The sequence below is a fragment of the Rissa tridactyla genome, chromosome 1 (assembly GCF_028500815.1).
Source record: "Rissa tridactyla isolate bRisTri1 chromosome 1, bRisTri1.patW.cur.20221130, whole genome shotgun sequence".
Taxonomy (NCBI): domain Eukaryota; kingdom Metazoa; phylum Chordata; class Aves; order Charadriiformes; family Laridae; genus Rissa; species Rissa tridactyla.
The window spans coordinates 69939818-69954841 of record NC_071466.1 but is presented as its reverse complement, the minus strand read 5'-3'; the positions used below and the strand labels follow the sequence as shown (position 1 = coordinate 69954841).

The 15024-nt window shown below is 37.0% G+C and overlaps 1 protein-coding gene across 3 annotated transcripts in view; it reads left to right on the top strand.

The window, feature by feature from the left end:
- The window catches only part of GCC2 (GRIP and coiled-coil domain containing 2), a 31442-nt gene extending 16680 nt beyond the window's left edge, over positions 1–14762 (top strand). For 2 of the 3 annotated variants that reach the window (XM_054203687.1, XM_054203667.1), the window contains 8 exons: positions 361–498; positions 2532–2653; positions 4454–4630; positions 6119–6336; positions 7700–7894; positions 8648–8787; positions 9650–9851; positions 10981–14762. In XM_054203687.1, the coding sequence (XP_054059662.1) occupies positions 361–498; positions 2532–2653; positions 4454–4630; positions 6119–6336; positions 7700–7894; positions 8648–8787; positions 9650–9851; positions 10981–11051 (1263 nt within the window). In that variant the 3' untranslated portion in view covers positions 11052–14762. The remainder of the gene's footprint in view (positions 1–360; positions 499–2531; positions 2654–4453; positions 4631–6118; positions 6337–7699; positions 7895–8647; positions 8788–9649; positions 9852–10980) is intronic. The other variant, XM_054203677.1, reaches the window with a different exon arrangement.
- Positions 14763–15024: the final 262 nt, after the last annotated feature.

Here is a 15024-nt window from a genome sequence, read left to right as displayed (position 1 = left end):
CGTGACCATCAGAAATCTCAAGTGTTGTCCGCCTGTATAAATTTTGTTTGTTGGACGAAATAGGAATTGAATGTAATGAAAGGTTGCAGGGAGGGGAAAGGAGAGGGGTTGGCTTTCTTAAATGCTGCCACTTCAGCACTGTAATTTCCTCTTCAATTCTCTCTTTTAAAAAGCATCTTTTTTTAAGTACCTTGTAACCGATGTCTGACTTGTTTGGGTTTTTTTATTGGATTTTAATTTTATATTCACCAGTTCTGTGCAGGAATTACTATAGTAGAATGCTATGTGCTCTGTGGCGCATCCCCTTGGAGAAGGAAGAAAAAAATTTGTCATAGTGAAGTTTTCAACTGTCTTTTTCAGATTCAAGTGGCTGTACTAACATCAGAAAAGCATAAAGTTCAGGAACACCTGCGAACTTCTTCAGAACAACACCAGCGTACATTGAGTGCTTACCAGCAAAAAATAGCAACCTTGCAAGAAGAGTGCAGAGCAGCACAGGTACTCTAATGGAAGAAGTAACATCAGAGATTTTAGAAGGGATATTCACTGCACTCTCTCTGCTTCTCAAAAAATATTTTGTGGGTCTTTCACTCTTGTCTTTTTGTCTGTCAAGAATTGGAAATTATCCCAGTGCTTAATGTATTTGAGTGGTGTAGAGGACAAGCCAGACTCTGTCCTCGTTGTCTTTTATCACTTGTGATGAAACGTCTGGACTGCAGGTGACTGGACACTCTTGTATTTTCAGTAGGGAAAACCTTGTGGTGGTAGTGGGGAGTCAGAGTTCATTTCAGATGATCAGCAAGTATCCCCCCACTGAGGGGGGGGAAAAGGAGTCTTTGAAGAAAGGGAGGGAAGAACAAATAGAAAAGAAATATAACTTGCTCTGTACAAAAACAGTTAGCACAGATACCACTTTAAAAAAAATAAAGTGAAAAATATTTTTGCAGGCACCTTTTAATATGCTGCTATATGAGCAGCTTCTTAATTGGCAGCTGAGCTACATGTGAAACTCACTACTGCTGAGGTTTTTATTGTTTCTGGGTTGGTTTTTTGTCCATATGACAGTGTGTTAGATTTTTCTGGAATCTAATGTTTGCATTGGAGGCAGACAGATTCACAATATAGTAGAACTGCTATGTTCAAACTATCTTTATGGAGATTACTGCACCACGCTGTGGCCCCTTTTGTATGATAGGTATGCATCCTGCAGATAAGTAACAGTTGAACGCAGCCTCTCAAAAAAACCTACATTTTAAAAAAATGAACTGAAAAGGACAGAGTATGTAGCTGCTGCTACAGGAGGCTTGCCTGAGTTGTACTGGTAGATATGGATCATGGTTTTACAAATGCATTCTTCATAACTAGGGACTTACAGTACCTATCGATGGTGTCTTGCTGCTTGATGTTGTGAAACCAGTAGGGGTGTAGATCTTCCATGATGGCATGGCATGAAGCTGTTGGAAGACTAGCCTTCCTCTTTAGGTGCTCTACATCTAGAAAATAGTTATTAATACAAGGTTATTAACAAAGGAAAACTATCTGAAGAAAGGTTGACTCCAAAGCAGATACTGGGTTAGAAGGCAAAAGTCATGCTGACATTTAAGGTTTTGTACCTGAAGACTTATGACTAGCTCACATAGTTTGACAGGAAGAAAACAGAAGGATTAATTTAAAGAAAATGTCCACAAATCTACAGACTCCAGAAAAGCTGGAACAGTGTCTAATCAGGGGCAGCACTGTGGAATTTCACTTACCAGTTCAGATGAAGAGAAGCTTTCCAAAATCCTCCTCTTGGAGATGCGAGCATTTGTGTCATCTCAGGGATGACTAATGAATCCATGAGCTTCTCCTAAGATCCAAGAATGAAAACCTGCTCTGTGTTTTCTTAGAGGAATATACAACCTGAGTACTTGAAGGATGGGAATAATTCCTGCTGTATAGTGTACAGTCAAGGATGAATCTACTATGTTGTGAGGTAATTTTCTGTATGTCCACATAAACTCATGCATCAGCTGAATTTAGAAGAGAGACCAAACAGCCTTACAGTCAACTGGAGTATTATATCTTGTGCTATGTGTTACTATTACAAGACTGACTCAGATCCTCAAAATCATGCATAACTTTAAAGCATACTAGGTTTCTGTCACATGGGTAGTATAAAAGGAAAACAGAATTATCCTTTTTTATCCTTCACCTTTTCCTTCATTTAAAGCAGTTTGATAGAACCTCTTGCTTGTGAATCTCTGTTGACTGCAATTCTTGAATTTGCAAGTATTCTTTCTTTTCTTTAATACTGGTATGTTGAAGATCAGTGTCTCTCTTAAGTTCCACGTTTTATGATACTCACTTAAAGTCTAAAGAAACACGATCTATTATGGTAGTCACTATTTTAATTATCCATTTAAAAGAAGAAAATGCAACAGGTGGTCCATAATATTTTTTTTTCAATGTAAGATGCATCGCACTCTAGAGAAATAAGGGACCGATAGTTAATAGCATAGCTTATTAATGGGATATTTTTTATGTCATAGGCTGAACAAGCATCTGTTACTTCTGAATTCGAGAGCTACAAAGTCCGTGTTCATAATGTTCTAAAACAGCAAAAGAATAAATCTGCTTCTCAGCCTGAATCTGAGGGAGCCAAACAAGAAAGGTAAAACTAAAATTTTCATATGCATACAGAAAAATACTGATACTCAAGTTTTTGAGCTTGCCTTTGCTAATTGCTGACCAACAGGGAGTTCTGATGTTTAACTCTTTGCTTCAATAAGGAAAATATCAGAAGTGAGGCAGTTTGCTTCCCCAGTTACTTTGGCTTTAAAAAAAATCCAAACCATATCTCTTTATTTCTATAAAGCTTATCTGATCTGTAAACTATCTGTGGCTCTGCCTATTTGAACAGAAGAAAGATCATCAGTTTGTACCATGGTGGTACTATGTTAGTTTCTAATTCCTTGATTGGTCTTTTTTAAAATTTATGTTTGTGTAGATTACCTGTTGTTACAGTCAGAGGGAGAAGTAAGGTGTTAGGAAGATTCTTCTGATTCTCATCAGTATAAATTACCTAGCATCTTCTGTGTAGACTTGACACATCATTTTCTCTGGCATAAAGTATTGCAGCAAAGTACCATTTCCAACTAAGAAGAAAAGAGCAGATTGGTACTGATCAGCTGAGCTCACTTTGAACTTTTTCAGGAAGGAATGGTTTAGTGTACATAAAGCTCTGGCTGCCAATGCAGTCATCAGTTCCAGCAGACTTATGAAATACTGTTGTCTGATCAGCTGTTATATGAGGAAAGACTTGGCGGGGGTGGGGGCGGGGAGGAGGTCAACTGACAAAAGTTCCCTGAAAATCATTTAAGCATAGTTGTAAGCCAGGTAAATTCAGATTCACTTCAGAAAATGTCTGAACACACTTCAAAAGTAGATCAGTTTCTCTAAGTTATTTTTATAAGTTACTGATACCTGTCCTTGGTGACAGACCAGACATTTATGTGTCATTCCTGACACACATCTTAAAAGAGTACGTGCAATTGCCGCTGAAAATCCACCAGAGGGAGACCTGTGCTTTGTTAGAGGACTTTGGTTTTATGGTTTGTTTGGGGTTTTTTAAATACAGCTAACCCCTTCTTTCCTTTGAAGCAAGCAAACTGCAAGAGCTGCATTTCTTTGTCTCTCCTTTTTGCAGAATTTTAGGAAGTTCTGGTGTTGTTAGGTTTTTGTGGAAGAGGGTCACCTTGGAAACAAAATCGACAAGTAAACAAGCAAATAAACAGATGACATAGCTTTCAAAGAAATTATTTACAAGTATCAACTCTAAGGGTTAATGAAATATACAGTTAATGCGATAATGGAGATGTCTGCGTATAGAAAGCATACAGAAAGCATAAAAGGAGAATGTGAGACTTTTTCCTTCTGGTATATCTGGCTTTGATTTATTTCTGACCAACAGAGTTTTATCTGTTTCTATGGATTGATGTTGCTTTCTAGTCCTTTGCTCAAAATCTCCTCCAGCCATTTTGTCTTCTGTATTCAGCCTCATTGAACTGATGTGCTTTTACTAAACAAACAACGAACTTCCACCACTTTTTAAAAGAAACTGTTTCTCCCATCTGCATAACACGTATTATTCTCCTTCCATCTTGTTCCCCCAAACTAGCTTGAAGTAGAAGGTGGTAGCAGTTGCACTTTCTACCCCTATAGTTATGTTTCCAGCAGTTCAGATGAGATATGATAAACCCATTTGGACCTGTATTGAACCTCTAACAGAACTTTCCTAATTGTTTCTGTTGCAGTCATATTCTAAGATTTTTTTTTTTGTCATGGTGCTGTATTGATTTAATTAATAAATAAGCAGTTTAGATCAGCTATCCAAAATATTGTAGATATATTATAGGTTCAGAGATAATATAATTCTTTTTAAGTGTTGTTTATTTCTTTTTTCCCCTTGTAGAGAACAGTTGGAAATGGTGATAGATCAACTTAAAGTGAAGCTGCAAGATGCTCAGCATAATTCACAGATGAATGCGTCTGAACTCCAGGCGTTGCAGTCTGAACACGACACCCTGCTGGAAAGACACAATAAGATGCTACAAGAGACTGTTGCAAAAGAGGCAGAACTCCGTGAAAAGTATGGTCTCTTGATGAATAGATACAGATATTTTATTTTATGTGACCTTTAAGAGCTGGGCACGTAGTGGCCTATAACAGTACTTCCCAAAGAAGGGGCACAACTGTTGAGAAGGTTAAAGGAATTTTCAGGAGGATTGCTTGTTTTTCATCAGCCTTCAGAAGTTTCAGCAATAAAAATGAAGGAGTAACTGATCAGGGGCTTTGAGATTTCTGCAAGCTTTCTACCTTTCTTAGGTAGAAACATTTTAACATTTTTTTTTTAACCAATTTGACTATTGTAAGCAACGACATTTGTGTTGGACCACTCAACTAAATTTTTATGGCTGTTTCCTATTAGAAAAATAAGGTATTTAAATGCAGAGCAAACAATTTCACTGACAAAATATCCAGTCCTGCACCCACCAAGTGCCTTTCTTACAGAAGGTACTGGTTTATGAAGTCTATGGTTGCCACAACCTTAATCTGCTACTCTTTTCAAACTGTATTTTGAATATATTCCAATATATTTTCAATATTTTCAAATTCAGTCTTTTAATCTGTATCACTTCTTGAAAAATCACATAAGTACCTAATACTTGAACTCTTCAAAAAGGGTCTTTCCTTGTCTTTTCTATTTAGGGTACAAAGAAGTTCACATGAAATATTCATTAGAAATTACGGCTTAATATTAGGAACTGTTGACTTCTTGTCTCTTTCTTTGTACTGTTTTATCTGTTCCTGATAGCCATGTGATGATTCATTGTAATTAACTAAATTATGTCATTCTGCATTTTTCTGGAAACAACCTGTATCACAGTAGGTTCCCTTTGTACCCAGAGGGTCTAGCTCTTTGCTATTCTGGCTATATTTAAGTTTGTATGCTTATAAGGGCAAGTCCTATGCTTAGTCTTTTCCATGCATGCACTTGTTTAATTGCTTGTGACAATTTTGTCTTGCTTCTGGAGTACCTCCAAACCAAGTACAGCTGATGCGTTACTGACATCTTTTTTGCTAACAACAACACTCTTCTACCCTCCTTTGCACTGAAAGTTGAAGCTTAAAAAATTAAACTTAGCTTCTAGGAAACGTAAGTTTTCAGAAGTCCTGTATAAGTGTTTAATAAATAAATGTTAAAGGAACTGGAGTATAAGGTGACATACCCTGTATGACACTATGAGCAATGATGTTGCAGTTTTGGTATTTAAGAATGGTTAGACCCCAGTGTCTCTAATACTTTCATTTTTTTCCCCCAGAATGTCTCAATTTTGTGTTCTGAAATAGAAATCAAGAGTTTATATAGCACAGTGCATTCATATGATGGGTAATTAGTGTAACTTTCTCAGTCTTAGATTTTCCCTGTAAAAAGAGACATTTAAGTGTAAAAATGTTGTATGGTCATCTAAGATAATCATGCACGTGAAGAAGTATTTTAAAGTCTAAAAATCTTGAAATGTAAAAATGGCTGTTTTGCTGTTTTTCTTGTGTTTTGTGTATATTCTGTTTTCAGGCTTTGCACAATACAATCTGAGAACATGGTCATGAAAACAGAGCATGCCCAGACTTTAAGTCAGCTGACAGCCCAGAATGAAGCTCTCCGTAACAATTTCAGAGATCAAGTCAGGAACCTGCAAGAAGAGCACAGGAAGACAGTAGAGACACTTCAGCAGCAACTGTCCAGAGTAGAAGCTCAGCTTTTCCAACTCAGGAATGAACCAAGCACTAGAGGTAATTTTCAGTCATAACACCAGGTTTTCTTGGCTTAGATACAAATTTGCGTGCCTGAGTCTGAATCTAAAACATGCTTATAAGTGTGTGGTTCTGTAATACACAGAAACTTTTTCTGGAGAATTTGCAGCATGCCATATCAGTCCACTGATACCAAGTAAGGAACATGTCTTTGTTATTACTGTCCCTTCAGAATCTGAAGGTACTTGAATGTGTTCAGAAGAGGGCAACAAAACTGGTGAAAGGGCTGGAGGGCATGTCCTGTGAGGAGCAGCTGGAGAGAGAGGTGCTGAGCTCTTCTCCCCAGTACCCAGTGATAGGACGTGTTGGAATGGTTCAAAGCTTTTCCAGGGGAGGTTCAGACTGGACATTAGGAAGCATTTCTTTACCGAGAGGGTGGTCAAACACTGGAACGGGCTTCCTAGAGAGACAGTTGTTACCCCAAATCTGCCACTATTTAAGAAGCATTTGGACAATGCCCTTAATGATATGCTTTAACTTTGTGCTCAGCCCTGAAGTGGTCAGGCATTTGGACTAGATGATCATTGTAGGTCCCTTCCAGCTGGAACTATTCTGTTATGTTCTAGAATCTGCATCACTGTTATGTCTTCTGTGGTACCTGCATTGGAGGACAGATGGAAGGAAATTAATTTGTAAATATTCAATGCTCTTCCTATCAGTTTGTCTCATATTTTGGATCATACTGGACCTCTGCCTCCAGTATGAGGGGTAAAGCTAAAGAAAAGTGTACTGAAAGCTGTATTAACAATGTTTGTTATTGGTATACTTGCTATTTGATCCCCCTTCTAATTTAAGGTGTTACTGTGTTCAAGCTCGAGTGCTATTTTTATCTCTGTAAAGTTACTAATTAGGATGTAGTTGGACATTTGCTAAGCAGCAGTAACAGTTTAAGAAGTTAGTTTTTCCATATGTTACTGAAGCAGCAGGATAGTGCACACAGTATTAAAACAGAACGATTTACACTTCCCACAGGACTGGTTGAAAGAAAAGCTAATTCTGTTTTGCATTAAAAACATTTGACACTCTTGTCATAGCTACAACACATCTGTGGGGAGAGCTGCACGAAGGTTTCGTAGTCACTGAAAGAAAAAAAACCAAAACTGCCAATCAGGTTTGGAATTAGAAATGCACTGTGATTGGAATGGTCATTTGGAGGTGAAAGGCTGTATTTTCTATTATAAATGTTATGTGTGTATCTGGCTTTCTCCCTCTTCTTCACCTTTCCTTCCCCTGCTTTTTGAAGACTATTTTATATACCGCTCTCCAATCTGAGACAGTCACACCTATGAAATAGCCCCTACCAGTTTCATTCTGATGACAAACATCAGTAAGTATCTTTCAGGTCCAGCTGTTTCAAATCCAGCAACGAAGAACTTAAGAGAACGACGAAACACTGACCTTCCTGTTCTCGATGTGCACACTATAGCTAGGGAAGAGGGAGAAGGCATGGAAACAACGGACACAGAGTCTGTCTCTTCAGCCAGCACCTACGTACCATCCCTAGAACAACTTCTGAACTCCCCGGAAGCAAAACTTGGTAGGTGGAACGTGCGGCTTTTTGAAGCACTTGCCTACATAAGTTGCAGAAGTTTGTGCCCTCAAAATATCCGAGAACATTGTGTTTCCATGCTTTTAATTCAAGACATGAGTCTACTTAAGTGCCACTGAGTTTACACTATCCTGAATTTCTGTAGGAGTTTTGTCCTTCAGTAAGGACTAACAATAAAACATTGCTACAGATTTTAGTGATTTAAAGATGTCGTATTTGTGACTTTCTAAAGGGAAAAGACTAGATGAACAAGTCAGTGAATAGTTACTGAACTTTTTTGTATTCTGGACCAGTCTCTACTAGAAACAATTAAGTGCTGATTTAACTCTTATTAACGAAAGGATAAAATGTATGTTCATCTTAATGTGGCTTACATGAAGAACAATGTTCTAAGAGTCCCTAAGATATATGCTAACGTCTAATCATGTTTTAAAAGTCTACTGAACCCTTTGGGGAGAGCTGTTCAAAATCCACTTCTACGGGTAGGAAACAAGGGGTAAATTAAAACCACGTATCTGGACATATTTAGAACTGATTTGCCAATCCCCTTCTAATATATACACAAAAATAGATCATAAAACAAGCATGCAGAAGCAGCAATGATGCCTGTTAATTTTTCAGTCTGACTTTGCATGGATTTTGTTTCTGAGAAACTACATTAATCGAGTCCTAATGTTAGATTAGTATAAAATAGATGGAAGTGCTTTTTCTTTCTCAGTTTTCTTTTCCAATTAATTGCAGAACCATCCCAGTGGCAAACAGAACTGACCAAGGATGAACTGATGCAGAAACTGAACACAACAGCGAAGAGTGCCGATCATTTGAATGAATTACTACGGGAATCAGAAGCAACCAATGCAATTCTCATGGAACAAATAAAGGTTAGCAGACATCCAGGAAATATGGGAACAGCTCTGATTTCCGTGGTCTGTTTCTTAGACCAAATGTTGAACGCCAAATATGTTTCAGAAAATCACAGTGTATAAAAGTTTGGTGATGCAAAATTTAATTTTGGAAGGGCCTTTATTCCACAGGCCTAATTAGTGCTTCCAGAGTTGACTTCAGTTTTTTGGGTTTTTTCCTTGTGGCTTCTAGTTGTGGATAGAGGAGACAGTAAAAGCTGCTACAAAAGAAAACCTCAGGATCTTGGTAGTTTAATGTTTAGTAAAGTGCCTTTACTGTTTTCACTTAAATAAAAGCAGTAAATCCCAAGGGAAGCATTGTCTGGTTTCTCTTCCTGTAACCCCTTTTTAGCTCTCTTAAGTTAAAAGAAGATACATGTTTAGAGATACATGTACTAAAAGAGTTTGGTTTGATTTGATTGTAACTGTCTGAGTTTTCTGAAAACGTTTTTGAAGTTAGCATATTCTCTAAACATGCTAAGCTTTCTTTTATGAAATGATTCTTAATGAATGATAATATTGTTAAATCTTTGATCCACATTGCTTATTTAACTGTTCAACTCTTTATCACTAAAATTGAATAGTTAGTACTGTATACCATTATAACTACTGCACAGATTTTATCAAAAAAGTTATTTTTGATCAATAAAATACTATTTCTGGACAACATTATCAATGTTCAAGTTTCACTGGATTTTTGTCCAGAATATGTTGCTATGCACACATTGTTCTTATTGAAGCAAGCGGCATAATTCGTTTTTTAGCTCTTCAAAAGACCTTTGTTCAATTGCTTATTGTATGAAGCAAACAATATTGCGTATTTTTTTCCCCTCATCTGCAGCTTCTTAAGAATGAAATAAGAAGGTTGGAAAGAAATCAAGAGAGAGAAAAGTCTGTGGCTAATCTAGAATACTTAAAGAATGTTCTACTTCAGTTCATATTTCTAAAATCAGGAAGCGAGAAAGAAAGGCTGCTCCCAGTAATAGACACCATGTTGCAGCTCAGCCCTGAAGAGAAGGGGAAGCTAGTTGCAATTGCCCAAGGTAGGTGGTGGTCAAAACATTGTCACAAAAAAAGGAAAAGTGGAAATAAAGGCAACTGAAGTTCTGTGCTTTCTTTTGTGTAGACCTTTGAGGAAAAGCAAAGCTTAGCAGCATAATGCCAGTGAGCTAGCCCAAAAACCATTTTGCTCTGTTGGGAAGTTACTATTCAGTTTTCAGAAAACAGAACAAATACTCAAAAATATAAATAAAATTAAGGTAAAATGTAATTTCTTCTGAAACATACGCATTTTAGGAAGACAATAGTAAGTTATAAAAACGTAATGTGTTCACGTTTTGAGTAGAGTTAAAGACTGCTGTCAGAATGACCTTAAGATAGAGGTTACTGTAAATTAATTACTTTCTTGGCAGATTTTCTAAAAAGATAAAGCGGTCCTCTCAAGGCTGTACTGCAGATGTAATATTAATTTCAGTACATAAACTTTTAACATCTCTTCAAGAAAATATGCTTTTTGTTTAAGAAATAAAGGAACTAGGGAAGAGAAGTAAAAGAGTTAAGTCTTTGCAAGAAATTAACCCAGGAGCTGACTGTATAATAGTGTTCTGGCTCCGCTTCAAATACTCTGAGTGTTTGTCCCCGTAGAAACACTTTTTAAGGTATTGTTTGTCATTTATCAATAACAACCTACAGCTGCTTGTACTTCATTAGCAACTGACCTATACTTTATTTTTAAAAATAATAGAGTAAGTACCATGTGTATATATAAGCGCGTAAAAGTTGTGAACAAAATCACATGAATGAGAAAAGTGGCAAAGTACTGCATCCATCAATAGGCTTTGTGTTTGGAAAGATGAGACGTAAATTAAGTCCATAGCATTTTGATGTTATTCTGGCACTCTGGTGAACGCTGATTGGATTTTTCTGGAGAAAGGTGATAAACGGCCTCTTTAAAACATCCTTAAGTACCCAAAGTAAAGTGGACTTGGTGATAAAATCCATGAACGTATCTATGGCAGCCCAAGAGTGAATATTGAATGCTACCTCCTCAGCAAGTTTACAAGCACAGTATTTGAAAAAGGACAGAGGTGGGGGGGAACAGTCATGTAACCAAATGATGCAATGTCTAACATAATAAACTTTGTTTAAAGTATGTTTTTCTTTCTCCTTCAGGTGAGGAGGAGAGTACCTCACGGCCTTCTGGGTGGGCTTCATACCTCCACAGCTGGTCAGGGCTTCGATGAGACAGTGGAAACGCTGAATCTTTAAACACATTCCACAGCTGCAAAAAGAGAAGTCTTAATGTAGAAGAACAATCTGTTGGTGTTGTAGTACTGAACTACAGGTTTTTATTTCTGTGTGTTATTTTCAGCTTTTTAGGTTCCGAAAGAGACTGTCCTATATTATGCTCTGACAGCAGTGAACTATTTCTCTTGTAAATGTTAAAGCTGATGATCAGAAAGATAATAAGTGACAAATTACTTGTAAATTGCTTGGCCACAGAATTTGACAAACCTATGATGGCTCTCTTGATACGGATTTTAAAAACTTGATCTAATATAGTAACTGGAATAACTAGACTTTAGACTTCTGGAGCGTTTACAGTTTCTTTCACATATTTTTATCAGCTTGCTAATTTATATGGTTAGTGTTACTCCCTGCACATTGAAGAAATTAAGATGGATTACTTCCTCTCTGTTGACGCTTACAAAGTGTAAGATCATTAAGAAACAAAAATGGCATTTTCTGCTTTGACTTGACTCAATTTTTAGTCTTGGTTATATTTTTTATTATTATTATTATTTTTGCAAAAGCTGGATGGAAAATATGAAGGCAACGGTCCATAAAACGTAGAGGGTGCCTAAAACTATATGAAATAGAATGCTTGGCATATCCAGGGCATGGTACTGTAGTAGAGATTAATGGCATCTATGGAAGTCTTGGGATAGTAGTCCAAGAATTAGAGGTCACAAGTGAGCATAAGCTTTGGGAGAAAAGGCTTCAGCTCTGGCTTTTTACCCTGAGGTTGGAAGTTTGTGTTTGATACCAGGAAGAAATGTTTCATTACTGTAGTGATGTCTGTGCTTAGATGAAAAGACTACTCATACTGACTTAGTCATATTGAAGACACTAAAGGAAGAATCTGAGTCCGTAGGTCAGACTCATAACAATAACTTCTGAGAGAAAAGGACAGAGCTTTTGTCAATAGATGCATCTTTTAAATGTTCTAATGATTGAAGATGTTATACCCTTCTCTCACTTCTCTGTGTTTGCACATGTCATTTGCGCAAATCTTTTGCACAGATGAGACAATCTCTGTTCCAGGTTATTCAACAGAACGTTTGGTTTTCTTCAAGAAAAATAAAACTTTGACATAGAATTACTACTACTATTGATCAACACAGCACCTTTTTTTAGCTTCAGTCTTATTTTCCCCTTTAGTTCATGCTGACTTTCACCATCTTAATTTATTTGTAAGTCATTAAAATGCGTACACATGTTTTTAAACCCTGCTTACCTTTCAAACAGAGTCTTTACATCTCTTTCACTCATATTTTCATGCTCTTTGTGCTGGTTTGCAGAGGATCATTCCCTGATATACATACCAATACTAAATAGTATTCTTCCTTTCCTATCTAGCTTAGTTGAGGCCCTGAGGAAATGATGCTCATTCCTTTAATATTGCCTTATTTGGGGCTGAGATTAATACGGACATAAGAACAGCAGAAAGGCAGCACATATTGAGAATAAACTGTTCAGTAACTGTGCTTTCAGTTTTATTTTTTGCTGCTTGTGTATATTTCAGTACACAACCAACAAAGCCAACAGGCTTTACTTTAATTCCTTTCCACAGCCTTAAGCACCTTTTTTTTTTGTTGTTGGTTGGTTGTTGGGGGGTTTTTTTCCCCCCTTTTTCTTCCCCCTCTACAATATGTGTTTTAACTGGAATCTTTATGGTTTGTGCTACCAGTGAAAACATTCTCTCTGAACTTTCAGATCACTGAACTGATAAATGGTAGTATGGTGATGAGTCTCTTAGGGGTCTGTAGGTTGGAAATATAGATAGCAAACATGAGGATACAGTTAGGCTTTCTTGCATTTCCTTTTGAAACAATTGCCATATCTCTAACATTCACAATTTGCTCCAGATCTTGGATGTTGAATTCTAACTCCTTATACACATCTGGATTTGGTTAATATTACTCAAAAGAATGCCAAAACAGAGCAACAGGAGAGATTTGAAATACTCATAAAAATAAGTGCGAGTCATTCTCCTGCTGTGATTTTAACAATGGAAGCACATGAGTGGAAGGGTACAACTTTGTCTTACTTGGTTCAAACGCATTTTCAGCTGACCTGATTTAGTCTCTTCTGCACAATGTCTGCTCAACTATTGCTAAAGAGCTGTGACAAGTTCCTTTTAAAATGCACCTATTTCAGAACTGTAGATTATTTAACTTCGTAAACTGTGAATGAATGTATGCAAGTAACATGTATCACTGACTCTATTAAATACCAGTTGCTTATTGACTTCTTTCAAGTCTGAGTTGCATGCTCACTGTTTTTAGTAAAACTCAAGCATTGTACTTATGAATGTAGTGGACAACTTGCATTGCTATATATTTTTTTTTACAATGGAAGATTAAGATCTTAATTAATGTAAAAATATTTTAGTAACTGCTATTAAACTGTGTTCTGTTGCTAAGATTGCCAGAACTTACCTTTGTGGCAATAAAGTGTCTGTAAGCAAATATATCAAAGTTTAATATACACTTGCAGTAAATGGCATAGAAGAATGTGGACTAGAAGCAGGATTACTTTGCATAGAAAACTTTTTATATGTCATATATTTGCATTTGTAATGTACAGCATTGTAGCTGTGATTTGCTTTCAAAAAGCAATTTCAGGTTTAACTAGTATTGCTGCTGCTTGATAAAATGTGGTGCTCTTTTTTGGAAGAGCACTGTGCTGACTTTGCTTTCTGGTTCGTTTGTTTGTTTGTTTTCTTTACAGTGCCATTTGTTATGATGTTTTCCCAGAAAATGTAACCCCTGCCTGAAGAGCTTACAAGCTTAGGACCAAATTTTACTCTTCTATCCACCTGCCTTCAGCCCAAGCCTAAGGAGGGCATAATAAAAAAGTAAAATAAAAAAGTGACTCTACTGTCACTATGCAGAGTATATATTAAGTAAAAACAAAAAATGGGAGTGATTCAGAGTTCCCAGGCCTGCGTGTGCACTGTCGCTGAATTTTTAGCTACCTACACTGACTTAAAAAGGGGTTATATGCCTTTAATGTTCCCTTCACCCAAAGGGAGACTCATCTGTGCAAGTGAAATGTGCTCCAGTTGAAAGACAGGAAGACCTTGTCAGGCTGTAGTGCAGATGTGGCCAGTTGAATTTGGGGTTCAGGGTGGCCAAAGGGAACCCATGTTAGAAGTGATACATGGGAGAGTAGAGTTGCCTTTTTTTTTTTCCTTCCTTTTGTGACCCTCCTTCCCCAAAGCATGATTGAGAGAATAGACTGTTAAGATTACTTTCTAAATTTAAATCTACATTTGGCCATCGTTCTCCATCCTTTTGCTTTAATAACAAACAATATATCCTGGAATTATGGAGAAATATTTAAAAACTATCCTTAGTTTGTACTAAGTGGCTTTGAAGGCAGCTTAACCACTTATGCTTATGTCTTGGCTTCACCCGGTGCACCAATACTTCCTCCACTACCTGATAGTTCTACTCTTACTGGTGCTGTAAAAATATCTCCCTTAGAAGCCTTGCAAATAGCAGTTACCACCCACAAGCTGAGAAACCAAGTGTATGAAGAAGTAAAAATATATTTATTGTAGTAATTTCAGAATTGCTAGTCTGAATAGAGAAATGTTTTGGCTGGAAATATGTCTTTGATGGCCTTTTCTTGTGGCCATCACTTCAATAAAATTCATCTTTATTCAACAGCGTGCCTTTCTTTTTCTCTGAATGTCTGTTCTCACCTGAGGAAACGCTACGCGGGTACAAGGTGAAAAACAAGGGGAACGTTTACTGTAGTATTAAAGTGAGGATTTTATGGATCTGGTTTAGTAGCTGCAGTCTTTACTTTAGAACACAGTAACAGTGATGGGATACTTCTGGATGAATCGAAGAGGGAAAGAATCTTGCCTCTTGGGGGTGGGGGTTAAGGAAAAAAGAAAGCTTTCAAAAAAAGGCTCCTTTACAT